The sequence below is a fragment of the Panthera leo genome, chromosome A1 (genome assembly GCF_018350215.1).
Source record: "Panthera leo isolate Ple1 chromosome A1, P.leo_Ple1_pat1.1, whole genome shotgun sequence".
NCBI lineage: Eukaryota > Metazoa > Chordata > Mammalia > Carnivora > Felidae > Panthera > Panthera leo.
Window position 1 is genome coordinate 129002908 of NC_056679.1, and position 26543 is coordinate 129029450.

Below are 26543 nucleotides of genomic sequence, written 5' to 3' on the forward strand. Positions count from 1 at the left end.
CATCTTTTAAAATTGCCATTGCTGTTGAAGTTGTAGAGTCCGAATTGGTTTATATAATTATAGGTGTCATCAGGCATTTTTAAAAAACATATGTACTGTTTTTTTCTATAGCTGTCAGTGTTCTCTTTGCTAATTCGGTTGTGTGTGTTTAGGTTTGGTTAATACTGTAGAAATATGTTTCACAAACAAAAAACTTACTGTTTATTTTCATGGGGAGCAGCTAGGTTTCTGGAATATCAGTGTCTTTGTATAGATTTACCCAGTATCATGTGGATTTTCTTTGCAAACTGAGTTTTAAATTTTGGATGCACATGTGGATTTCAGTACTTACCTGGTTATTAGTTGCACTCAAAATGAAAAGTAAGTTGTATTTTTTCTTGAATGCCGTTTTGGAAAAAAGTAAAAAAAAAATGTTGGAGTGTGAATCTTTATCTTTGGAAGGGACTTTGGTAAGAACTGTTTATATTCTTTCCACAGTGGTACGTAGAAGAGCTTGAGGTTATTCTAGGTATGATTTTCCATTTACCATGGACTACAGTGAATATGAGTAGAACCAGAGATGATGGTTATTCAACCTTATTCAAAGAGTAGTAATGCTGTAATATACTTAGGTCTTTTGAATGGCAGGATAACATTTAGTGCATTGATCTGATGTCCTTCTTAAAGTAGCACAGAATTTTTGGCCAAAATAACTAGAAATAGAGTCTGATTGATTTTTTTTTTCTTCACTTTATCTTTAAGGCAGTTATTGGATGAATTCTGCTGAATTCATTTTTGTGAAATAAGGAAGTTTAGGTGAGGGATTTAGTGAAAGGTGAATTTGTGATCTAATAGCTTAGAGAAGGCAGATGTTTTAGAGTTTATTTACATTTTTACATCTTCAAGTTCTTACTTTGTGGATAAGAACAAATTGGGCAGCTTGCTGTTGCTGATATAAGAATAATTTACTTTTTTACTTGGTGAAAACAAAAATTTCATTAGGAAATATAATCAGAATGTCTTGGGGATAGATTATCAAGTACATTGAATTCTTTAAAAAAATTTTTTTTTAATGTTTGTTTATTTTTGAGAGAGAGAGAGAGAGAGCGAGCACGACCAGGGGAGGAGCAGAGAGAGAGAGAGAGGGAGACACAGAATCTGAAACAGGCTCCAGGCTCTGAGCTGTCAGCACAGAGCCCGACGTGGGGCTCAAACTCAAAACCGTGAGATCATGACCTGAGCCGAAGCTATAGACCAACTGAGCCACCCAGGCATCTCACAAGTACATTGAGTTCTAATGCAGTGTAGTAGTTGTACCATTTGGTTTCTTTCTGCAGTTAGTGGTTATAGTAGGTATTTCAAAGGTGTCTTAGAAAAAGACTATTGATCCATAAACATTATGTATGTCTTTGTAGGGGTATGTGCGTGCGTGTGTGTGTGTGTGTGTGTGTAGATAATAGATAATCTAGATCGATTATATATCTATCTATATACAGTAATATGATGTGTAGAACATTGTAATTTACTGGATGATAGTGTGTAAGTGACTAAGTTATGGATCCTTAATGTAATTTATATTTTATTGAGGTGAGTCATGTAAATGATGTCTGCACCAGGTCAGCTAACAAGCTTGATTAAAACCAAAGCCCAGAAGGTAGTTTGACTAGTGCTGTTTAGACTCCTTAGGAGCAAAGTGCTCAAATGACGTTCCTTATTGGAACTTTGCTGGGGCAGTTTCTTTGCAGTTTTCATGAATCTCTATTAGCAACTTACTAAAAAAGCATTTTGTCTAGGCTGTTTCATAAATAGGAAATTCCAAAGTACTGAACAGTATTGCATTTTTGCTTCCAATAAGGATGATTGCAGTGGGAAAAAGTTTAAAAAACTCTTATTTTAACGGTTTATGGCAAAATACTTCTATTTTAAAATGGATAGATTTAAAAAAAATTTGTTTTAATACTAATTTGTTTCATTTATGATTTTTCAAGTTTTTTTTCCTAGTTTATAAGTTTAGATGTGTTAGAAAAAAATTGGTGATACAAGAGCCAGTGATTATGAGTTTATTAAAACTTCAGTGTATATATTAAGCCTGAATTTGTCTTAGTAGCTCATAGTTTAGCTTGGTTTTTGGTTTTTGGTAAATCCTGAGACTTCTGAGTTCTTGTGCTCCTCTGTGAAATTTGTTTTTTGACATATAAAGGTATGGTTTGTATTTTTTTAAACGGGGTGTGTGTGTGTGTGTGTGTGTGTGTGTGTGTGTGTGTATGTGTTTGTGTGTTGGGGTCTTAGGAAGGAATGGTGGTAGTGGTGAGCCAAGCTGTGGTGGCTTAAAGTCAGAAAAGCACAACAGTTTCAAGTAGCCATGTTCAAATATACAATATTTATTTCAAGAATTTATATTTCTTTGGGTTGCACATTTATGTTGTCATATAAAAACTTATTTTTTACTTAACTTTCCCTCTCCCCTAGTTCTTCCTGTTAAAAATACTAACAATTCAGAAGGTAATCTATGAAAGTTCAGTGTATATTGGTAGTCTGTATTATGATAGTTTTATGGATGTATTTTGTATTGCATCTTTAAAAGGCTAGTTTAAAGAAATTTACTTCCTTGAGTTGCTCTTTCCCTCTTTGATCCTTAACAATTGTGGATCAACTATTTTTCTCTTTTTAGTTTTGCCTTTTTAATCATTTAGAATAGAGCTTTGATTCTCTTTCAAGAAGCCTTATTTAACAAATCTAGAAAATTCTATTGTGTCTTGATTCTTAAGAAGCCTTACATAAGAAATCTAGAACTGTCTTGCTGTTTTTTAAAAAGATATAGTAAATGGGGTACATTTAAATAATCTGGTTTTCTTCCACTGAGAGTAGGTTGACCTTCTGAAAATCTACAAGAGGTTGTTGTGGGGCCTGACACTGGCCTGATTCATGACCTTTTCCAAGCTTGAGAACACAACTTTGGAACTCATCCTTAATGTAAATATTGGAGGAAATGAGAGATGACTTATGAGAAATCAGAAAATCTAATCCTTTGTAGGATTGCAGATTTCTGTGTCTTTGATAGAGGGAGCAACAGTTGGCTATCGAATGACTGAAAATATGAAGTGCCAACAAACAAATGTAAAAATATTCTGCCGTGCACAGTTACAGAGTCATTTTGAGTTGCCCATTGTTTATTTTTAGTCTTTTTCTTTGGGACGAGAATCCCAGAGTATTTAAATACAAAGTCCCTTTTTGGTGTGAAAGATGTATCTGCTAGATGGAAAAAAAAAGGTACTAGGAAATTTAAATTCAGGAGAGCCAACTAGTAATAGTGCTCATGCAGTGTACTTAGTAGACATTGAAATGTTGCTTGAATGAAATAAGCTTAGATTTTATGCCAGTCTTTGTGATTGCCTCTATGAAATTCTCTTAGGTGAAAAAAAAAAACCAAAACAATCAAACTCCATTACCCAACGTGACCCCAGTGCACCTCTTTTTGCCTATGAGTCCTGTCCCCATGCTTTAATAAAATCACCTTTTTGCACCAAAACAAAACAAAACAAAACAAACAAAAAAAACCCCTCCAAGTTCTAATTTCTGTTTGCTTTTCTGAATCTGAATTGCTGTAACTTAATCTCTTAAGAGGCATTTTGAATAGGAATATTACCACAAGATAGATAGTTTAATTTTTAGGACTGGGCTTATTATTATCAGCTTATTTCTACAGAGAGAAATAACCTCACAGATGTAAGGTTTCTTTCTTCAGTTTTCTTATTTGAGGGGACTTTTTCTTTAAGCTTGTTAACTTGTTAATAACATTGGCCAAAAAGCTGTTCTAAAAGCAGTTTATTTGATGATTCCAGTCCTAAACAGAAAATAATTTGAGCATTCCTGTATAGAGCAGTACTTTTGAGTTACCCAAGAAAATAACTTTCAATTACAAATGGCTTTGAGGGATTAAGAGATTGCTTTTTCCTTTTATTTGCTATTTCATTTTTTAAAGACACTGGCAAAAATAAATTTAATTAGTTTTTTTTTTTTTTTTTTACTTTTTTTCCAGATAACTTGCAAAGCACATGTGACTTCAGAACATCCCACAAAGTCTGACATATTGTGAAAATACATTGGCTAATTGATAGGAATGGTTTATTAATAAACTGGTCTACAAAATGCTGATGACTTTCTCTTGAGGTAGAATTTGCTTCAGACTCAGTTTTGCCTAAAATGGGATAACCAAGCAGTTTTCTGAATAATAATTTGCTAATGAACATGTACTCCAAATGCTTGGCTCACGAGAGGGGGATGGGTTGTCCAGATATTGGGTGACCATGTGTTTCCATTTGTCCAGTCCACTGAATCTTAGTTTATGCCTCATTTCCTGGCATAATTATCAACAGTCCCCTCTTTCACTCTTGTAAGTGTTCCAGTTCAAATTATACAATATACACTTACTGTAGTTGTATAAATACCCCGTTGTTCACAAAGGATGGAGCAATTAAGAAATCATTTTAAAATTATACTCTATGTGATTGCACATGCACATTCCAGTATGTGTAGAGGGAGAGGGAGAAAGGAAGGGAGGGAAGTTGTTTGAGGAGTTGTTTGGGACCAGAAGGAAACCTTTTTGCTATCCCTGGTCTTCTTAATCAATGACTCCACTCAGTCTCTTCCAGATAGGAAATATTTGATTTCTGTCTGGGTTTTTAGTCATCTCAAAAGGAAACAATTAAGAGATTTTCGAACTCTTGGTTTGATGTGTCTCGCCTTCACTGCCCCCCACTGTTTTTTTCAATTTAGAGATATGTTAATTTTCCTATCCTTATTTGATGTCATAGTATTTTAGCATGTTTATATTAATGATACAGTTCTATTTGCACATTTTCTTACCTTAGATTGATGTTCAGAGGTACTCTCATTTTAGGTACAGGCAGTTGACCACTTCTGTGACTGTGTCATTTGCTTATCACATGACCATGAGCTTAGAGGGGATGCCTAACTCATCAGGAGACAAGAGTCCTCTGCTGGCTCTTGTCTTAACTACCTGTGTACCCTTAGGCAGATCACTTACTGGCTCTGGGCTTCCTTGAATCCTTACAAAATGTGAATAATTATACCTCTGTCACCTCTATCGTGAGGCTGTTTAGAGACCCACATGGAAATGAATACATGAAAGTACTTGAATTCTGAATAGTTACACAGGAGGAAAATACATTGTTATGCAGTGTTCCTGTTTTACCTAATTTTCTCCATTATTTACCTAATTTCTCCAATTTACCTAATTTTCTCCATTATTATTTTCTTCTGGTTTTTTCTATTTCCCGAAAACCCTGCAATAATCATGTATTGATTTTGTAATCAGATAGGGGAAACATTGTTTCAAAAATTGCTTCATTAACCATTAAAACATGAAGTTTTGCTATCTGCAGATTAATCTCTATTGATATTTTATTATGATTGCAAATGTTGCTTGATCTAGTGCACCTAAACAGAATATATGTTGGTCAACAAAGTATGCCTTGACCTTGATGTCATACGCCTCTTTTGTTTTTGACCCGATTGATGAATTCTGTCTTTACATGGAACTCTAGAATAATTTCTTGGAAATGGAAAGAGGAATGTCTAATATCAATTCAGTGATATTCATGAGTAGAATGGACAGTTTATGGATTAGCCTAGTGACTTGGGGTTTAGTTTCAATGCTTCCCTGAGTATTTACCATAGGCAAGTGGAGAATGGAAGAAGATACAAAGCATTCCATTTCAGATATGCTTCTGAATTTCTCAGGTCATATGACTATGTACTGAGATCTACCTTTCCTTCTTTTGGCAACTGGAATCAATAAAAAGAGTTGATTACCCTTTTTTTCCTGATTTAAACATTTACAAATCAAGTGTTGAGAAAAATAGTTTCAAGTGAAAATTTAAGAGCTTACTATGAACTGACATTTTGGGTGTTTTTTTTCCCCTCCTCAATTCTATTTTTAAGTATCTCATAAGTCTTGCCCTTGAAAGCTCTGCTGATGTGACCTATTTACCCCACTTTCTTTCTAGCTGTTCAGTGAACTTAATGGCCTTTCTGCACTTCTAATATGTTCCACAGAGATTTTTTATTTCAAAGAATATTCTTGCTTTCTTTGTGTATATGCACATGTGTAAGAGTGGACTTCATGTGTTTCTAAGAGTATTAGAATCAGCTTAAACTTTGGACAGGCAAGCATCAGCTCTTACAATCTGTATTGCAGCCAGAATGATGTTGCCCATTTGCTCCGTGTGTGGCCTCCCTTTGTGCAGAGGACTTAAGGTCGTTTGAGGGTGTGCAAGGCTTACCATAATCTGGCCTGTACTCTCATCTGCCTCTTGCACATTTTCTCCCTTGCCCTTCTATTGCCTCTAAGCTGCCCTGCTAGCTGCCTTTGCCCATGTTCTTTTTTCTGCTTGGAATGCTCTTTTTGCCTGGTTCGTGCCTTAATTGTCATCTTGGCTTAGAGAAATCTGGCAAAGGTTTCTCTGCTTTGTAACCATAATCACAATTTCCCGTGTGATTTTTTTTTTTTATTGTCTCCCCCATTAGATTGTATGTGTGTGTCTGTATGTATGTGTACGTACTTTTGTATCCATAGTTCTTAGACAACCCTTTGCACGTACTCCACTCTCAGAAGTTTGTTGAATAAATGGATGAAGGAAGTAATGTTTTACTTTGAAAATATTTTCCTAACTCTCCAGGAAGAGGCACTGCTTTAACGCAGTGGTTCCATCTACCTTCCATCCCACACCTATGCCACAAAGAATGTGTTAGTTTGAAAAACAGCCCAGTTGTGTGTTTGTGGCTGCTTTGGGCCACTCCCAGATTCCCCAGAGGTACATTTTCATGCGTCTCTGCTATTACAGGGACTTTTCTTAGAAAAGTTTGAGAAGCTCCTTTATCAGGGTCACTTGTGCTGGTATGTGGGTTCATATGACTGAGAAATTTACTTTGTCATGTAGCACCTGGGAAAATCCAAACGGCCAAAGGTTTTGAGTAGATGGTAGGGCATGCGGTTAGAACAGGAGATTCTCTTGCCCACGTGTGGGTCACTTCTTGTTTCCTTTTTTTGTCAGTTCTCTTGAACGGGCAGTTGTGTTTCATCTTGATGGGCAGGGCACTGGCTCTGGAGAGAGCTCATGTGCAGGGTCACTGTGGGCCACATAGCAGGTCTGCATGCAGAATTTTTTTTTTTCTATTTATTATTCTGTGCATTCTTGCTTGTGCTTGAACCTCTGTTTTTTCCAGTCTATTTTTTGGTCATGTTAATCTTGGAATCTTCATGTTAGTTCAACTCAAAAGGAATAGGCTGGAATGATGCATCGAAGACCTATCAATTGCATATCTACTGCATAAAGGTATTTTTGTCCCATTAAAGTGATCTTGGACAAACTTGAACTTTTTTCATCACCTTGTTTGGCATGGTAGAGGGGGTCAACTCTAATTTGAAACCTGTATTCGTTCACTCCTCTATGTAGTTGCAGCATCAGAACATCTACCACTTTTTCGGTACTGGTTTTAGTGCTCTGCAGGCATGATCTCCAGCTGTCATAACAACTTTGAGAAGAAGGTATTCGCTTCATTCGTGACTGTGGAAACTGAGATATGAGATGCTAAGTCACATGTCCAGGAGCCCTCAGCCAGTCTGTGCCAGACCAGGACACTCAGGCCTCCTACTTCTCAAGTGGGGTCTTTTCACTGTACTACCTTCTTTTCATGTGTTGCTGCAGGCAGCTTGTCTTCCTGTATGTGCACCAAAGAAGCCATTGAGAGACCTTCTTGGTCTGTGACACCATGCAAAATTGGCTCCCTGACCTTTGAACGATGGTCCATGATTTCTGGGATCTGCTACATTTTATTTTTTAGGTTTTGATAGTAGTAATGGGTATATGACCCATAGTATCTAATTGCTTCTTGGAGCTGGTACTAAACTCCGTTGCATATGACTTTTTTCTTTGTGAGCTTTTTAAAAGAGAGTTTCATTCACAGCATTTGATGATATTAATAATTTGGCTTGAAACAGTTATGTTTTCTCTTTCTTCGGTTCCTTGGTTTTAGTGGGAGACCTGGGTGCAATGTATGTAGGGAGATACTTGAAAGAGAAGGAGGTATAACAGAAGCTGTGTGAGGCTGCTGTGGTGCAACCAGCACTGTTATGTGAAGGCAGCTCCGGGTGCTGGTGGGTTGTGTTAATAGCCCTACTGATGGAGAGATTTAGCAGTTTGCTGAAGTGCTGTGAACAGTCTTTTCTTACTAATAAATTCTAGTCTCACTCTTAGAGCAGGCATTAAAACTTCCTTTTCCTCTTTTGTTTGGAGGGAACTCTCCTCTGTTGCAGGCTAAGAAAGGCTAGATGTGTCCTTCCAGGCAACGTACAGGGTCTTTCCCTTTTCCCTATTCTCTCCTGTGTGTACCATGAGATTCTATAAAGGGGCATTTATAGAGGCCATTGAATCCACTAGTCTGAGATGCCAAGACCTTTATTTTTCACTTGGGAGTAGGCAGTGTAAAGGTGCACAACCTGACTGGCTAATGTAAGATAATAGTCAGGACTCTATCCTTCCTTAGAAGACCTGGGTTGTTAGAGTTGTCTTCTTGTGACCTCATTCCTGCAGCCACTGTACCTTCTCCTCAAAGTAGTGAACTCTGCATATGGCTTCAACTTTTATTCTATAGCTGGGCCTTTCTGCAGCAACTGCAGCTTACTATGTAGATGTGTCTCCAGTTAAAAGCTTAGTAAGTCTATATAACTTGTCATAATTTTAGCACTTTACCTTATTAAGGTATATGTTTTCATTATCTGATTTACAAAAGTACCATATAAAAACCTACCTATGCTATATAATTGCTGAAACACTGAGTAAGCTCTGCTTTTTATGACCAAGTTATGGGATGAGTAATTACTCTCTAGAGTGAATGGTTCAAAATGAAATAACTATATGCCTAAGGTGTGATGTGACACCAGATGTATTTAAGCCCCAAAGGTGTGTAATTATCTCACTACTCTTGCACATACACACAAGTACATTTATGCTTATGGTAAGTTTTATGTGCAAAAGAAAACTCACTTCTGAAAAGTGAAGGAACAGAACAGTCCGTTATTGAGAGGCTCAGAGGTTGTTTAGTGTTAGAAGTACTGTTTTAGTCCCTCCTGACAAAATCCTACCTCACTGGATTCTACAGGAAACCAGCATCAAATTGTGGATTTCAAGTGTTAAGGCTAATGTACAGATTTTCTCAAAGCACCATGTTTATAATTTATAGTCTGCTGCCGTGTACTCAGTGACTTGTTAAATATTCCATTGTTGGACTCTATTTTGATCATCAGGTGTGTTAATTAAAAGCATTAAAATGATGTACTCTGGTTTCTTACTGAAAATAAAAACTTACAGTCTCCTTAAATTTTTAATTTTGCATATAGGTTATCTGTCTAATCTCTTTCTATAGATCCTGAATAATTAAACATAGTACCTCAAGCTGATTTTTCCTCTCTAGTTTTAATTCAGTGTTAAAATGCTGTTTGAATCACATTAAAAATATATTTTATCACAATTCTACCAGTCCCATTGTGTTAACTGTGCTCCTATCTAATGGTATAAAGTGATCAGGTTACATCAGTTTCCGCCAGCAAATGACCAGACACTGTATTTTGGGGATTTGGTTGGTAGTTATGACTTAGCTCCCTGTTAAGCCTAGGAGATGAAAATTTCCTTAGCGTGGAGACCAGTGCAGGCCCATAGTGGCTGCTAGGTCTTCCCTTGGGCCAGAGAAAGGCGAATTGAGATGCTGCTGGCTTTGGGACTCACAAGTAAAATAGCAGTTGATGGTAGCTTACCTTACCTGTTTACAGTGTGATTCTCTTGGGAAGTTTTTTTTTTTTTTTTTTTTTTTAAATACAGTATTTAAAAACTATTTCTGTTTCGCGGGAGGCAAATGTTTGCTTAGTTTTGAAACAACAATACAAAACATTTACAGCTTTAAATTCTTAAAAATGCAATTTACAGGTAACTTGTGAACAATAAAATTCATATGCTATGCTAACATCAGTATGTTGGGACACAACCACTGTATCAAGCATCAGTCTATTCAGTGAAGAGAAGTGAATTTCACTTTGTTTATATGTGTGCCCTCTGATGGGGTAGCTGCTAGCCACATGTGTGACTACATTTGGAATGCACGGAGGTGTGCTGAAAGTGTGTAAGGCAGGCACCAGATTTTGAAGGCAGCACAGTTAAAGGAAGCATGTGAAATATATTGTCAGTAATTTGTTGAAATGGTGATCTTTTGGGTATTTGAGTTCAATAATGTATATTAATTTCATCTGTTTGTTTTTACCTTTTTTAGTGTGGCTACTAGAAAACTCAAAATTACATGTGCAGCTCACATTTTTCTTTTAGTGCTGGTTTCTGGACCCTGTGGTCTCATAAGAAGTTCTTTCTGCTTAGGTATACATTTTAGCTGTGATTTGGTTATATAATTTGATTATAACTTTTTGCCAACCATAAATTTGAGTACCTTGTAGTGATTCTTAAACCATGGTTCCAAGACACTGTTCTTAAATTGCTCTTTGTGGATTATTTAGGACTGTTTTTCAGTCTTAAGTTTCTAAGGTAGAAGAACCATCTGCCAATTGATTATTTTGTAGATTTGAAACTTCATTGGCTAAGTTATTTCCAATAATTTAAGAATCTAAATCCATTTTATCTTCTTAGAGGAGCTCAGTGGATTGGTTATGATATTTAAAATTGAGATTTTATTTCTAGGTAAGGTATACATTGAGAGCTAAAATTATATTTACTTTCAAAAATAGTTCCTTAGAAACTTACAGGCCTTGGGGTACCTGGGTGGCTCAGTTGGTTAAGCATCCAACTTTGTCTCGGTCATGATACCGCGGTCCATGAGTGTGAGCCCCATGTGGGGCTCTGTGCTGACAGCTCAGAGTCTGGAGGCTTCAGATTGTGTGTGTGTGTCTCTCTCTGCTCCTCTCCCGTTCACTCTCTGTCTCTCTCAAAAATAAATAAACATAAAAATTATTTAAAAAACCTATTGGCTATAAAAAATTTATAAATAAGAAACCTGTTGGCTTTGTAATAATGTAAGGAAACTGCCTTAAAAGGTTTGATTTTGCATATGAAGACAGAAGGATGGGGTTTCCTTGCGTTTCAGAGTGTTTTTTGGATTTTATTGTCTACTGAAAAAAAAAAAAAGGGAGGGGGGACAGACCAACATAAGATGGCCAGTTCTTTGTTTTGTAGTAGTTTTCATAGTGTGGTCCCTGGTTTAGTAGCATCAACTGGAAATTTCTTGGAAATGCACATTCTTCTCTTTCACTCCAGATGCACAGACTGGGAAACGCTGGAGGTGGGGACCAGAATCTGGATTTTGATATGCCCTCCAGGTGATTTTTATACATCCAGAAGCACCGGCTAAACGTACTGGTTAGGGTCCAGCCAGGAAAAGTTTTTAAAAGTTTTCTAAATTTTTAAAATAGGAATTCAGTGCAGGAGATTGGTTACACAACCTCCTGCTTGTGATGGACGAGCTGAGAAGCAAGATAGGATGGTCAGGCAACCCAGAGATTAACAGCACCAAGAAGAGAATAGTATCACTGGTAGTTATGGGAGTTTAAGGAGCCAGGGCTGCTCTGAGATTGGAATCTCCTGGTAGGAGCTGGTAGGAGCTGGTAGGAGCTGGAGCCGTGGAAGAAATGCAGCTCTTGCTGGGAACACTGCCTGAAGTGGAGAAGTAAAAGGGAGAAATACCGTGGCTCCTCCCTTATTTCCACCTGTCAATTCTCCAGGAATGCTTCCCATAGACTGAACCCGGAGAAAAGCCAGGTGACCTGGGAGCCTGAGAAATGATGTCTGCAGTGATCAACTTTCCTGAGCTAAGGAACTCTCAAAGTATGTATCTGTAGGAATAGGCCTAGGACTGGCACGTTTAGTATTTATACTTTAAAACAAAACAATATTTTGATATAATTAAAAAAATTTTTTTTTTGAGAGAGAGGGGAGGGTGCAAGTGAGTGAGGGGACAGAGAGAGATGGAGAGAGAGAAAATCCCACGAGGTGGGGGGGGGGGGGAGAGAGAGAGAGAGATTGGGGGAGAGAGAGAGAGAAGCAGGGCTCACCTGAAGCAGGGCTGGTGCTCACCCGATGTGGGACTTGAACTCATCAACTGTGAGATCATGACCTGAGCCGAAGTCAGATGCTTAATTGAGTCACCCCTGTGCCAATAATTAAAAAATTTTAAGGCATTTTAATACCAAAAAATAATCTCACAGTAGAGGACAATCTTCTTAATTGGGATAAATTTGGCTTTATTTTTTTATTTTTATTTTTAAAAAATTTTTAATGTTTACTTTCGAGAGAGACAGAATGTGAGTGGGGGAGGAGCAGAGAAAGGAAGACACAGAATCCAAAGCAGGCTCCAGGCTCCAGGCTCCGGGATGTCAGCACAGAGCCTGATGTGGGGCTCGAACTCATGAACTGTGAGATCATGACCTGAGCCTAAGTTGGACACTTAACCAAGTGAGCCACCCAGGCACCCCTAAATTTAGCTTTATGAACACACACATATCCTTTTATAATTTTATTGATGGCCAGGGAAGTGTTTTCAGGGATCAGCATCTGTAAGTGTGGGAAACATTGCCATATACCTTTGAAAGACTTATTTTGCCCCTACTCTAGAACTTACTTTAATCCTCTTCTTATTTGAAGGGCTACAAAGCTGTCCTTGATTGTTAGCACTGTTGTGTGGCAAATGTGGGAAATTTGTTTCATCAGTTTCTCTGCCAGCTGTCCTGGAATATCCTGGATGTTTTTCTTTTCATATTTCCCTTTTTCATTTGTTTCTTAGAGTGTAGTTCTTCCTTTGTGTTATGTCCTCTTTGCCTGCAGTATTTACATTTCTCCCCTTGAATTTTCCAGCCTTCTCTCTTCTCCCTGTTTCTTTTGCTGTTTCAGCTTTGATTAAACTGTAGTTGATAGGAAAAGGGTAATTACAGTGATAGGCCTATAACAAGGAAAATGCAAGTTTCAGATTTTCAAAGTAAAGTTAGAAATTGTGTCTTGAACCTTTTAAGCCCTTGAAAGGATCCTGAAGATGCCCTCAGAATCCATGCAGAAAGTCATGCATTTCCTTATCCTTCTAAATGAATGTGTTTTTTCTTCCCAGACAGCGGTATTTAACTAATATTTGAAACAGTATTGTTTTATACTGTTTATAACAAATGGAAGCTAAGAAGCTAACCACAGTTTCCCTCCTTGAGGGGAACTGTGTTCTGAATTCCAATAGACTGTTTTAGATAGAATCCAATTATGTGTTTAATGGTCCAAAATCAAATCTAATATTTCTGAATGCAAATGAGTCTAGAATATCTGTTTTTCTTATATTTGAAAGATCTGTGCTTTTTCTTCACTGACTTTCTTATATACACATTTCGTAAGTTAAGAAAAAAAGTTGTAGGTTAAGTAAGGAATGGGTATAGTTTTCATTTAACTTCTGAGTTTTTTAAAATTTTTTAAATGTTTATTCATTTTTGAGAAAGAGAGAGAGCGGGCGGGGAAAGGGCAGAGAGAGAGGGAGACAGAGAGAGAGAGAGAGAGAGAGAGAGAGAGAGAGTGGGGAAGGGGCAGAGAGAGAGGGAGACACAGAATCCGAAGCAGGCTCCAAGCTCTGAGCTGTCAGCACAGAGCCTGACATGGGGCTTGAACTCATGAAGTTGGACGCTTAACCCACTGAGCCACCCAGGCCCCCTTAACTTCTAAGTTTTTATAATAGCGAATGCTTCCAATTAAGGCATTGAAATGGGGGAGTTATATTTCATGAGGTCTGGTGGAAGACCAGAGCTGTTTTGTGTGAAAGGTGCTGAGTGGGATGCTTCTGGAGCAGTACTTCCAATCTCTTTTACTTCAGAACACACTGAAAGTAATACTTTGTACAGGACATGGGGATAGGAGGTTTTAAACTACAGACAAGCTGCCACTGGACTGGTAGCCCCAGATGGCTGCCCCAAGAGGTGAGATATCAGTATCTTAAAACTTTCAGCTCTCATATTGGGAAGTTCTGCTCTATAGAGGGCATTCAGGAGGTCCTAGTCTTGTGAAGAGCTCAATATTTACAAGTTATAACGCAAACATATAGTGTTAAGTTATGATAGTATTATTTGGTGAAATAGTAAGAATGGAGGTTAGATCTGTTTGAGGTGGAAAGGATCTAGTAAAGGTTCTGTAGAGGGGGTGGTGCATGGAAGGAATTATCTTGTGCAAAGGTAGAGTGGGAGCAAAGGGCAGAGGGAACTTGGGGTCTGCCAAGGATTTCTGATGTGGTTGGAGGGTAAGATTTGGGGATGCAAATAGGAAGCAGGATAGTGGGAATTACTGTTAAGAAAGTAGGCTGCGGTTGGCTTCAGGAGGGCCTTTATGAGATTGAATGAGCTCATGACTTTGGGCAACACTGGTGGTGACACTTCCCCTATTCCTTTTAGGAAAATCCTTCTGGGGCAGTGTAGAGTGAACTGAAGCCTGCAAGCTGATACATCCCTCGGGAGGGAAAGACATTGATCCAGGCTAGTTGAGGGATAATAAAGGCTTGCACTTTATTATTGGCGAATAGAGGTTGAAAGTGCTTCTTGAAGTGGGAACCCAAAATTCTGCTTATTGATAAGGAGAAAGGTGACTCACATTTGGAGTCTGGTTGAAGGAAAGGATGACTCAAGACTATTTTCAGAATTAGAGTCTTGTATAGGCGACAAGGAACTTGATTTTGGACATGGGGATTTTAAGATGCTTGCAGAGAAGTAAGTGTTAACGTTTATAAAATGCTAGGTTCTGATCTAAGCACATTTTAAAACTCCTTCTATTCTCGTAATAGCCATAAAAAAGTACGTGTTATCAGTTAGTGTCCAGTCAGGAAAATAAAGCGCACGGAATGTTTTAAGCACCGAAGGGTTTAATGCAGGAAATTGGTTACAGTGGTATTGGAAGAGCTGGAGGAACAAAAAGAAAAAGGTGTGTGTTGGAGCAAAAAGGAGAAGGGAACAAAGAGGAGGAGAAAGGAGAGGAGGAGAAAGTGCGTGCGTGCGTGTGTAGATGAATGTTGGAGGAACAAAAAGGAGAAGGAAATGTTAATCAGTTGTCAGCTGCTGCATAAACTGTATGCTCTACAGATTTGCTGGAGATCTTCATTGGTTCTGCTGCTTTGGAACCCCCACAGATGCTGCTGGAGCCTCTGGCTGTCTGTGGCTGCTTGTGGAGGTACCACCAGGAACAGGAAACAAAGACATTTTTCTTGCTCTCACCTTGGAATCTCCTGCCACCATATCCAAGAGGAAGGTAGTTGGTAAAGGGAGTTTGGAAAATACAGTTTATAGATTTCCAGCTCCTATGTAATAATAGAGAAGAGAACCAACAGAAAAATAACCAGCACAGTGGGTACTGTTTTTATCCTTATATTACAGGTGTGGAGACCAAGTCATGGGAGAAGGTCACACAGATACAGCTTGGCAGAGTTGAGATGTGGATGTAGGTAGTCTGGTTTCAGAGTGTGTGCTCTTAGCCTCTGCACTTTGATCTTGCCTCCACACATGGTTATTATTTGCTTTTTCTCCTTATTGCTGAGCACTTCAAATGAGCAGCTGTTTCCATTGATTTTGCTTATCCTGCACTTACTTTTCTTTGATATCTCTTACTGGCAACAGTTTTTCACCTCAACCTCTGGAACCTGTCTTCTGGTCCCTATTGATTTTATAGCTAATATAATGGGTTATTTCAGTTTCTATTTGTCTTTAATCTATTTCTGACTTTTGATACGGATGGATACCTATTTATATGGGATTCCAACCTTGATTTCTATGATGCTGACTTGCTTTATTTTCCCCTTATCTCACTGAGGCTCTTTGGTTTTTTTCTTTTTCTTCCCATTCCTTAAACCATTGCCATATCTTGCCTTGAGTTTGGATTTTAGTGTATTATAAGAAGCTGCTTAATGTTAATTTTATATTTAAATCAGGACCAATAAAATCTTCATGTATACAGTTCTTATGACCTTTTTCCTTTGTGTGTTATGAAGTCAGACAAGTCAGAGCAGGGTTTCAATTTGTGTTCTGCCCTGGGCAAGGAGGAAGAGAGTAGGATGACTGAAGGAGACAGTCTCACTCTGAGTATCTACTATGTACCAGCACTGTGCTAAGTGCTTCAAATGTGTTGCTTCATTTAAGTTCTCCTGTGTGAGATTGCTTGTTTGTTACCCTTATTTACAGATGAAGAAACTAACTCTTTGTGATGAACCAGTAATAGAACTGGGGTTGAAACCCTCATCTGATTTGCTCTGACAGCCAGATTCTTTCCTCTGGACCACCTGGGAGAAGCTCCCACTTTCTTATCTGTTAAGTGAAGAAACTGGGCAAGATCAGTTTTAAGGCCCATTTCAGTATCATCGTTCTGATTTTGTCACAAACTAGTGTCGCAAGCAGTAGTTGCTTCTCGTATTGAAAAAGGAAGTTGCCTTCCCACTCCACGAAACATCCTGTTTTATTAAGATCAAGAGTACTAATGTGTTATTTGTAAAAGTTATGAAGTAGGGCACAGGCATTTAAAGTAGTCATGATGATAGATCTTCATGTAAGTTGCAAGAGAGCCCCATTACCTCCAAATGAGGCTGCTGCCTAGAACATTAGAGGCTGTGGCTTTTATTGACAGGTGCTCAGAATAATAGCTTTGGAACAACTCCAGTCTAAACAAAAGGGCAATCCAGTTATTCCATTATACTTTATGCTGAAAGCATGTGCTTCCAGATTAAGAATCCCTTTCTTTGGATGGAATTTAGTGTGAGATTTGCAAGAAGATAGTGCAAAATACATTTTAAAGATAAGGTTCACTGTAATATGGTTTGATTTCTTTATAAAGCCAGTGGACAACCCTAAAATGGTTAACTGTCATGTGATTCATCCATGTCTTGCCATCAGACATGCAGATAGATGGTTTAAGTGGATACCAACATCCTCTCTTGATATAAAGGACCCATTATAAAATACTCATCTAAGTATTCCTACACACACACACACACACACACACACACACACACACCCACCCACCCACCCCATTAGGATAAGTGCGTTTTGGAGCACCTGGGTGACTCATTCTGTTAAGCGTCTGACTATTGATTTCAGCTCAGGTCATGCCTGATCTCATGGTTTGTGAGTTCGACCCCTGTGTCAAACCACGCTTCGGGCCCACACTGACAATGCAGAGCCTGCTTGTGATTCTCTCTCTCTTCTCTCTGTCTGTGCCTCCCTATCTTCCTCCCTCTTCCTCTCTCTCAAAATAAATAAATAAGCTGAAAAAAAAATAGAGTGTTTCCAGATTCCTTAGAATTTATCTTCTTTACTCATAAACATCCTCCAGCCCTCCCTCATTCATGTTTTATTTTGTAAAAATGGGAAATTGAAAGGTTTATACCTCTGTTTTTAACTTTTAGTTTTATTGACTTTGCCTGCTTTAGAGGAAGCCTGCAGGGGAATCTCGGCTCCCTGGCCACTCCTTCCTTTGGTTTAGGTGGTTGGTTCTTCCTTTAGCAAACCTCTAACTATATGTGTCCCCGGCACCTGAGGCTGGGCTATTTTCTCCTACGTAGGTGATACCAATCACCCCCAAATTCTTCTATGCTACCAAGTGATGATTACTACCCAATTTTGGTTTCCAGGTCTGACTGCTCTCCTGGTTGCTTATTTACTTCTTAAGTCTATTTAGATTTGGTGGGAATTTCATGCCATACATTGGAATGTAACATATTTTATCGATTATATTAATGAACTTAACTATTTTATTTTTTTATTAAAAAAATTTTTTTAATGTTTATTTTTGAGACAGAGAGAGACAGAGTGTGAGTGAGGGAGGGGCAGAGAGAGAGGGAGACATAGAATCCGTAAGAAACTATATCACAGCTGTGCACAAACATACATTACTATAAATAATAGGAACCAAAGTTTCACAAAGACAGTAATTACCTTTAAAAGATGACATACTTGATGTTTTCAAAAGCATTCAGTTTCATTTCATTAAAAGATGTTCTCTGTGACCCACATCTACCTTATTAATGGTTTGTGACCTACTATTTGAAAAACACTGTTCTTGAGCCACTAGATGTGTTAGAGATACTTCAAGTTGAGGAGAGTCTGTCCACATATTTGGGGACCATAAATATTTAGAGTGCAATACATCATTATGAAAGAAGGCTTGAACAGATTCCTTGTTTTTCCCTATTTCAGGAAGCCAAAAGTTTCTTGTACTGCTCTTCTTGGGGTCACTGATAATCCAACCACTAGTTGGTTGACCCTCCTAGGAAACTGTATTTCTGACCTTTCCCTGTATGAGCAAGATCTGGATAAATGGAATTACTAATGGCTTTAAAAAGCTATGAAAATGCAACCAATTAGAATTCCCAGGTACAAAACAAATGTCTGGCCCATATATATTATATACATATATATATATTTTTTTCCTTCAAATGCTTAAGAGATTTTGATATCCCAGATCAATACATGTTTGTTCCAAGTGAATCACTGACTTTCAGATACCTGAGGTAAATCATATTCTGGTTTCAATTTGTCTCTTTTTCCCCTGAGGTTCATGATGAAGAGCTCTGTTTTCTTTAACACCTGCCTACTTGGCAGCTCTGACACTTGCTTGAAAAAAGTTGTTAAAATGAGGAAGCTTATTTCCTCTAATTTGACTGCATCCTTCTTTCCCCACCCCACAGAGGGCAATGCACACAGGAAAGGTGTTTGATCAGAGTCCACTGAGGCGGACCAAGTTGAAAAGAGTTATTATAGGCAACAACCCCAGTTTAAAAGGTTATCCCATATAAGAGTGATCATGTAAATTCCTCAAGAGATTCAGTATGGAATCAGAGCTAGCTTTCGGTTCAGAATTGTTTATTAGTTAGAATTGGTAAGGATACTCTCAGTCACCTACAGACATGTGGAAATTGTCGGATTATATACTACCTGGTTTGAATATATCTATAACAGAACTCGCTATAATAAGATTTTATAGGTACTTACCTTGCACGCTTCTGCTAAGCTCACAGAAGGTTGACTAATCCAATGTTCTCAAAAGCCTCTTCTCTGATCCAAGAGTGTTTGCATATTTTAGACCCAACATTTATTCTAATAAAGCTTCAGGAAATAGCTTGTATCATGCTGAAGAAATTTACAGTTGGCACAGTGACTTACTGGTTGGTTAGTTGACCTATAGGGATTATGCTGGGATGGGGGGGGCTCTTAGCTGTGCTACGATGGACCTAAAAATACTGTGCTTAATAATATGAACATTGCAGAAGTTTAAGTCATTCCTGAGGGAAGTTCATACATGTTTAAAGATTATTACAAATACACAGTCTTATTTAACATTTTGGTGTTAACTTTAGAAGCCAGGATTTTTAAATTGTCTGTAAAGCATCTTTTCCATCTTTTTGAATTCAAAAGCACAATAGCACATTGTTTAACAACCACCTCTATATTTGAAGGGAACCTCATTTCAAAATTGCAAGTCAGTGGGGTTTTTTGCATTTTCATTTTTTTAAAGTTTATTTTATTCATTCTTAGAGAGAGTGGGTGTGTGTGCACATGAGTGGGGTAAGGGGAGAGAGAGAGAGAAAGAGAGAATCCCAGGCAGGCTCCGCATTGTCAGTGCAGAAGCCTGACCCAGGGCTCGATCCCATGAACCATGAGATCATGACCTGAGCTGAAATCAAGAGCCAGTCACTTAACTGAATGAGCCACCCAGGTGCCCCTTCATTTGCGAGTATTAGTATTATGTCAAAGATCCGAAAAGTATGTTTCATTGGCTAAATCTGACCTGCCACCAGTTTTTATGTAGCATGCAGAACGAAGATTGGGTTTTATGTTATTTTAATAGTTGGAGGAAAAAAAATCAAAAGAATAATGTTTTGTGACATATGAAAATTACATGAAATTTAAAATTCAGGGTTCATAAATAAAATTTGATTGGAACATATTTGTGCTTATTATTTTGCAGGTTGTCTTTGCTGCTTTTGTGGTACAAGGGCAGAATTGAGTAGTTGTGACAGAGATTTTTATGGCCTGCAAAACCTAAAATAGAAAAAGTCGTTTACTGAAAAAGTTTCCTTGTCTCTGGCCTATACATTTCCTGGCCTTTTGGAATGTAACATATTTTATCGATTATATCAATGAACTTAACTATTTTATTTTTTTATTAAAAAAATTTTTTTTAATGTTTATTTTTGAGACAGAGAGAGACAGAGTGTGAGTGAGGGAGGGGCGGAGAGAGAAGGAGACATAGAATCCGAAGCAGGCTCCAGGCTCTGAGCTGTGAGCACAGAGCCAGACGCAGGGCTCGAACCCATCGACCACGAGATCGTGACCTGAGCCGAAGTCAGACACTCAACCAACCGACCGAGCCACCCAGGCGCCCCTGAACTTAACTATTTTAAAAGATTCCATTGTGGAATGTCATGTTCATAAACGTAGGTAATAACAAGGGTTTGGGGTTAAAAACAGGAATTTGTTTCTGTGGAAATAATTCCTAGACCAGCTTCTTGGGTGGGGAATGAATGACTTGCCGAATTTTGAAAAATGGCAAATTTTGAGAAATGGCAGTTATAAGGGTATGACACAGAAATATAGCAGTGCTTGATATAGTTGCTGTAATAAAAGTGGAATATTTTAAACTTTGTTCACATTTGACAGCTTCTATTTTTGAGGTATCTCAAATACATTTTGTATGATCACCTCCATTTCACCCCTCCCTTGTGTGCTTTTATTTTAATCCAGCGAAGCCAGCCTCACAGTAAACAGTGTTATTATATTCTCTTCTAACACTTAGTGGTTTTTGGTACTTAAGTTTGTCTAATGGGCCCATCACTAAAAGTCGGAGTCATTTCTCTCTGCTGCCTTGATAGAGAGCATGTGGGTTTGCGTGGGGCTGCCTTGCAACACAGCACTGAGTTGTAGTGTGCAGAAAAGCTGTTCTCTTGATCCACTACACCTGGCAGTCCCCGGGCAGGTGTGTCTAAGATGAGGATGTTTTCAATGTACTTTCGTTCCTCTTCAATACGGTGCCTCAGACCCCAAGACCTATCTCTTACTTGTGTTAGGCATCACCTCTTACCTCCCTTAACCCTTATAGTGAGCCAGAGGAAGAGGGTTGTTTGTGTTTTTGTGGACTCTTTTGGGCAGTGCAGTGTACTAGCCTGCCTTCCCTCACCATCTTTGTGTATCTGATTTGATGGAGCAGTAGCAGTGGCCCATTCTAGTGTGCTCCAGCAAGACCCTGCTTATCTGTAAGCCTAAAACGTAGGGTATTTTCTACACTTTTGAAAAAAAAAAATATCACAAGCTGACTAAGCAAAAAAAAAAAAAAAAAAAAAAAAAAGCACTCTAAAAAGTCCGGCCCTATTTTCCTCTTACCTAATTAGGAGACCCTAAATCCTCCTTTACAATCTGTATTTCTTCTTAAGAGATCATTTTAGAAAGTCTGACTGTTTCCCTTTCTAGTTAACAGTGTATTTGAAGGAGATGTGGAAGAGGGGAAAGAAGGGTAAGCTCCATATAGGCAGGTTAGCATCCAAGAGTGCCAGCTTGAGAAAGTGATAGTTTGAGAAAGTAAAACCTTAAAAAAAAAAACAAAAAAAAAAAAGATTCAAGAACTCACCAAAAGCATTTTGAGGCCATTTGGTGTGAGACCAAAGCCCCCAACACCTCACTCTTCCTTGAAGAATCACTGTGCTATTGCTTACTGATCTTCTTGAGTCCTCTACTTGAGTCAGTTCTGTTTACCAAGCATATTACACACTCTCTCCTCATAACAGCTCCATCATGCAAGAACTGTTGTATCAACTCTTACATTTATTTTGTAGCTGAGAAAAGTGAGAGATTTTTTTCTCTAGCTTTTCCAAGACTCATTATTGAGCAGGGGAGCTAGCATATGAATCTTGGTAGTCGGATTCCAGAGTTCGTGCCTTTCCCATAATCTCCAGTCCCCAGAAGAGAACAGGCCAGAGCACAGGGAGGCAGTATAATATAGTGGTTAGACTTTCTAGCTTCAGATTGTAGTTCTGTTACTTTCTGATTTTTTTAACTAATGTTCATTGCCTCTGTTTCTGTATTTATAAAATATTGCACTGGATTTTAAAGTTGTTTGTACTTACATCATAGGGTTATTGTGAGGATTCAGTGAGACTTTGTATGTAAATAACGCAGTGCCCAGCACATATTAAGAGCTCGGAACACGTTAGCTACTATACTTTATATAAAATACAGTTACTAATGATTCACAGCAGACACATAAGTAATTTTTTTATATTTAAGAAGATAGATGTTTAATACATCCTAGGAACATTTTACGCAGCTGAAATATTTAAAGAGTATTAATACTTACACAGGGTCATCATTTATCACTATAAGTTAGGATAATTGGCATTGCCATTTTAGATACTGAGATGTTGTTTTGCTTGATCTATAAACATTAGAAAAGAAGGTGAAACAAAACCTTTCAGAGGTCTGCCTTTGATTTTCCTTTATGGTATTTGCTCCTGAACTTTTAAATAAATCCTTAAAAAAAAAGTCAGGGCTTTGGCTCAGTAGGAGGCTTACCTTTTTAATTATCAGTTTGCCTTTTGGGTAAAGAACTGTGGGTTTTCTATTATGTGTGTCATTAGATGAAACAAGTCTTACTGCTGGCTGGCTACCAAGAAAAAGGACATATATCAGGGATGTCATCACAAAGTTTCCCTTTGATCACATTGCCTGCACAAGATGCAAGTCCATCAGCTCTCTGATGGAGCTCTGGCACGGAGAGGAGAGGCACGCAAAAGTGTCCTTCACCCCAAAGTGTACTTTCTGCTTTGCCATTTAATAGCTATGTGAACTTGGGCAAATCATTTAAGCTTTCTGAGCCTCAGCTTCATCGTTTAATACCTGCCTTGCTTAACTTAAAAGGTTGGTTGGAATGTGAGGTGGCATATAATGTGTGAAGGGAGCACCTTGAGGGAGTGCTATAAAGAAAGGTCTAGATACATTTTAGTTATCAAATATTTTATATATGATGCCTTTTTAAAACTATGAAGTGTTGTACAAATGTTTGTTGGTGGTTTTAGCAATCACTTCCTTTGGTACTAGATACAGATTCATGTATTGTTATAAGATCTGAAGACCCAGTAGTTTTAGTAATAAATGTGGCAGTTCTTGGGGAGCTAAATCTCACATTCCCTATCATAGAATTTATCTCCTATAACAATCAAAAGGTCTCTGAGCATAGGTAAGTGAAAGCCCAAGTTGAATGAAATAATTTCATCATTGGGTTAAACTTCATAAATGAGCCTTTTGTTAACCATTATTTAAGAAAAAAACAAAACTTTTAAAAATATTTATTCTTTGAGAGAGAGCGAGAGCGCGCAAGTGCTAGCGCATGAGCAGGGGAGGGGCAGAGAGAGGGAGACACAGAATTCAGAGCAGGTTCCATGCTCTGAGCTGTCAGCACAGAGCCCTACGTGGGGCTTGAATTTGCAAGCCATGATACTGTGACCTGAGCTGAAGTCAGGCGCTTCACTGACTAAGCTACCAATCACATTTTTAAAAGTTTATTTATTTTGAGAGAGAGACAGAGAGAAAGAAAGATTGGGTGAGGGGCAGAGAGAGAGAGGGAGAGAGAGAATCCCAAGCAAGCTCTACGCTATAGCATGGAGCCTGACGTGGGCTCGATTTCATGAACTGTGAGATCATGACCTGGGCCAAAATCAAGAGTTGGATGCATAACCAACTGAACCATCCAGGCATCCCAGCCACCATTTCATGTAATAGCTAAAAGAAACAGGTCTCAAAGTCTCTTGTAATAAATGTATTGATTTATGGTTGGCTAGAATTGATCTTCCTAGTGTCAAGCTTAGGGTGACATGGAGGTTTAGCTGGACTTTTTTTTAGTCATTTGGGTAGGCTATCCAGTTCTTTCAGAAATGTTCTAATACTGTGCACAGGTGTTATTGGATGTGGACAGTCTATGTATGTCTGCTTACTTGAGTTGTGGTTTGTGATTATCCTCACTTGTGGGACATTAGTGTTTCCTCTACTCAAGCATAGCTCTGTATGCTTGTGTAAGAACCAAACTCCCTGTGGTCTCAGGAACTGTCATGCTAGCATGGGACACATTATTAAGATTTAGAATATTATTAAATATGATTTTTACCTAACAAAGTTTTTTCTTAGTACAAGTAGCTCTTTTCCAGCAGACATTTTGCTAAGTACTGAGGATGTCAGATTTTACAAAAAAACTAGAAAATGGAGGCTGTAGCATAAGTCACATAATAAAACATACCAGGTTAAAAATCAAATGGCTTTCCGACTGCATTTAAAATAAAATAACTAGTGGAGTAATTTCTAAAGTCCTAGGTAGGCTCACAATCAATTGTTTTTTGCATCCTTTGTACAGTGGAATTTGGATCATACGTAACAAATTACCTGAGGAATCTTTATTGTACTTTCTATTTTTCTTTTTTGGGAAAAGAATGTCAAAGAACACTCAAATTTCTGTTCTTATATTTTAAATTTGCACATGGTCTGTAAAGCACTCATTTTTCAAAGATTTATTAAAATAAAAGTAATTAAACCACATTTTGAGATTTTTGCACGATAGTGGGGGAAAAACCATTCTGTACCATCACATTAACCAACTATAGTCTAATTTTAGTGTTTTTCTTTTTTGTATTTTCCTGTGCATTAAAAAGGGGTTTCTATCATCTGTACATTTTTGTATCCAGCTCTTTTTTGGTTTGACAATGCAATGTATGAAAAGCAGTTTTCTTGGGGCTCCTGGTGGCTCAGTTGGTTAGGTGTCCCACTCTTGATTTTGGCGCAGGTCATGGTCTCTCAGTTCTTGAGATCCAGCCCCACATCAGGCTCTGTGCTGACATTGCAGAGCCTGCTTGGGATTGTCTTTCTCCCTCTACGTCTCTGCCCCTTCCCAGCTCATGGGCTCTCTCTCTCTCAAAATAAATAAATGAATGTTAAAAAAAAGAGAATATATTAGAAAAACATTTTTCTTTTTATATACCTGTTATAATTATTTTTTATTTTTTTGATGTTTTATTTTTGAGAGAGAGAGAGAGAGAGAGTGTGTGTGTGTGTGTGTAAGTGTGTGTGTAAGCAGGGGAGGGGCTAAGAGAGAGGGAGACATAGAATCTGAAGCAGGCTCTGACCTCCGAGCTGTCAGCACAGAGCCTGATGCGGGGCGCGAACTGTGAGATCATGACCTGAGCCAAAGTCGGACACTTAACCGACGGAGCCACTCACGTATCCCAAGTTTTCATGACTGACGATGTATAATAAACCAGTGGATTTATCCCATTTTACACGACCATATTTTTCTTATTTTGGACATATTTCGGTTGTTTCCAGGTTTTCATTTTATGAATAATTGCCAGAAAAGCATCTTTGAGCATATGTAGTAAGCACCCCCCTCTGCTCTGTCCATATTTTATTCCCGCCCCCCCCCCCCCCCCCGCTTTAGAATAGACATCTAGAAGTGGACACTGTGGATGAAAGGGCATGGGGATGTTTTTAAGGCTCTGTGTACATATTGCCAAATTCCCTGCCAGTTTCACACACCACTTACCAGTTCTAGATATTACTGTGGTTTTAAATTTTTGCCCAGTTAGCAAGTTACCAAAGTTGGCATAAAACAAAAGTTACCTGTTGTTTTAATGTGAAATTTTTGGGTCACTCGGGAAGTTGAATATTTTCCTGTGTGTTTGCTTATTAGTCACATTTCCTATTTCAGGAATTTTATTCCTGTCCTCCTCACCTGTTAGTAAAGGTTGGGTAAAGGAACACAGTGGTGGAAAGCATGAGTTCTGGAGACAGTTGGCTCAGTCCCCACCTCGCATCTGCCCCCGGGAGTGGGGGATGTTGGGCAGGTGTTACCATCTTGCCAAGATTTTAGTTGCCATTTTTGGACATTTGTAAGATTTGTTTTACTTTCGGAATTTAAACAATTTTCCATTGTGCTTTCTTTTCTAAGTATAGAGAATGTTTCTCACCTTTCCAGAAGTTTAATACTCAGTTCTATTTTTGTTCCCTTTTTAAAAATTATCTCTTTACTGAGATTTTATTTTTATGTTGTAAGCTCCTATAAAATGGATCACTTTCCTAAGTGCCCGTGCTTATTATGAAGGCATAAGAGATGTTCCTCAGGAATGAAATTTGTCATGTTTGAAATTTCAAAATTGGCACTGCATTTGTAGTACAACTAAATGTTCAGAAGTTAATGTCTTCACCTAAATCACTTTTATTTTAGAGAAACCTGGTCAGAGAACCAGAATTTATTGGGTGTATTAGCTAGTGTTTGGCATGGTGATTTGTTAGGGTTTGGATATTACAAACAGTTTTATTGGTTCAGAAGTATTTGGTGAGATATTTATCTTTGATTTTTTTTTTTTTTCTCTAAAGGTGAGTGTTATATAGGAATCTGTACTTGAGAAAACACGTGGCCTGTGTACAGTGTCCAGGGAGCAATTAGAAGGGCAATATG

At 38.2% G+C, this 26543-nt stretch overlaps 1 protein-coding gene across 5 annotated transcripts in view; it reads left to right on the top strand.

Moving 5' to 3' along the window:
• The window catches only part of ZSWIM6 (zinc finger SWIM-type containing 6), a 196585-nt gene that overhangs the window by 12466 nt on the left and 157576 nt on the right, over window positions 1-26543 (top strand). Inside the window, exon 1 of one of the 5 annotated variants that reach the window (XM_042939829.1) lies at window positions 2009-10424. The exons of 2 other annotated variants lie outside the window; for them this stretch is intronic. In XM_042939829.1, the coding sequence (XP_042795763.1) occupies window positions 10351-10424 (74 nt within the window). In that variant the 5' untranslated portion in view covers window positions 2009-10350. Of the gene's footprint in view, window positions 1-2008; window positions 10425-15035; window positions 15504-20390; window positions 20488-26543 lie in introns of those variants that run through there. 2 more of the 5 variants (XM_042939947.1, XM_042939931.1) reach the window with 2 other exon arrangements.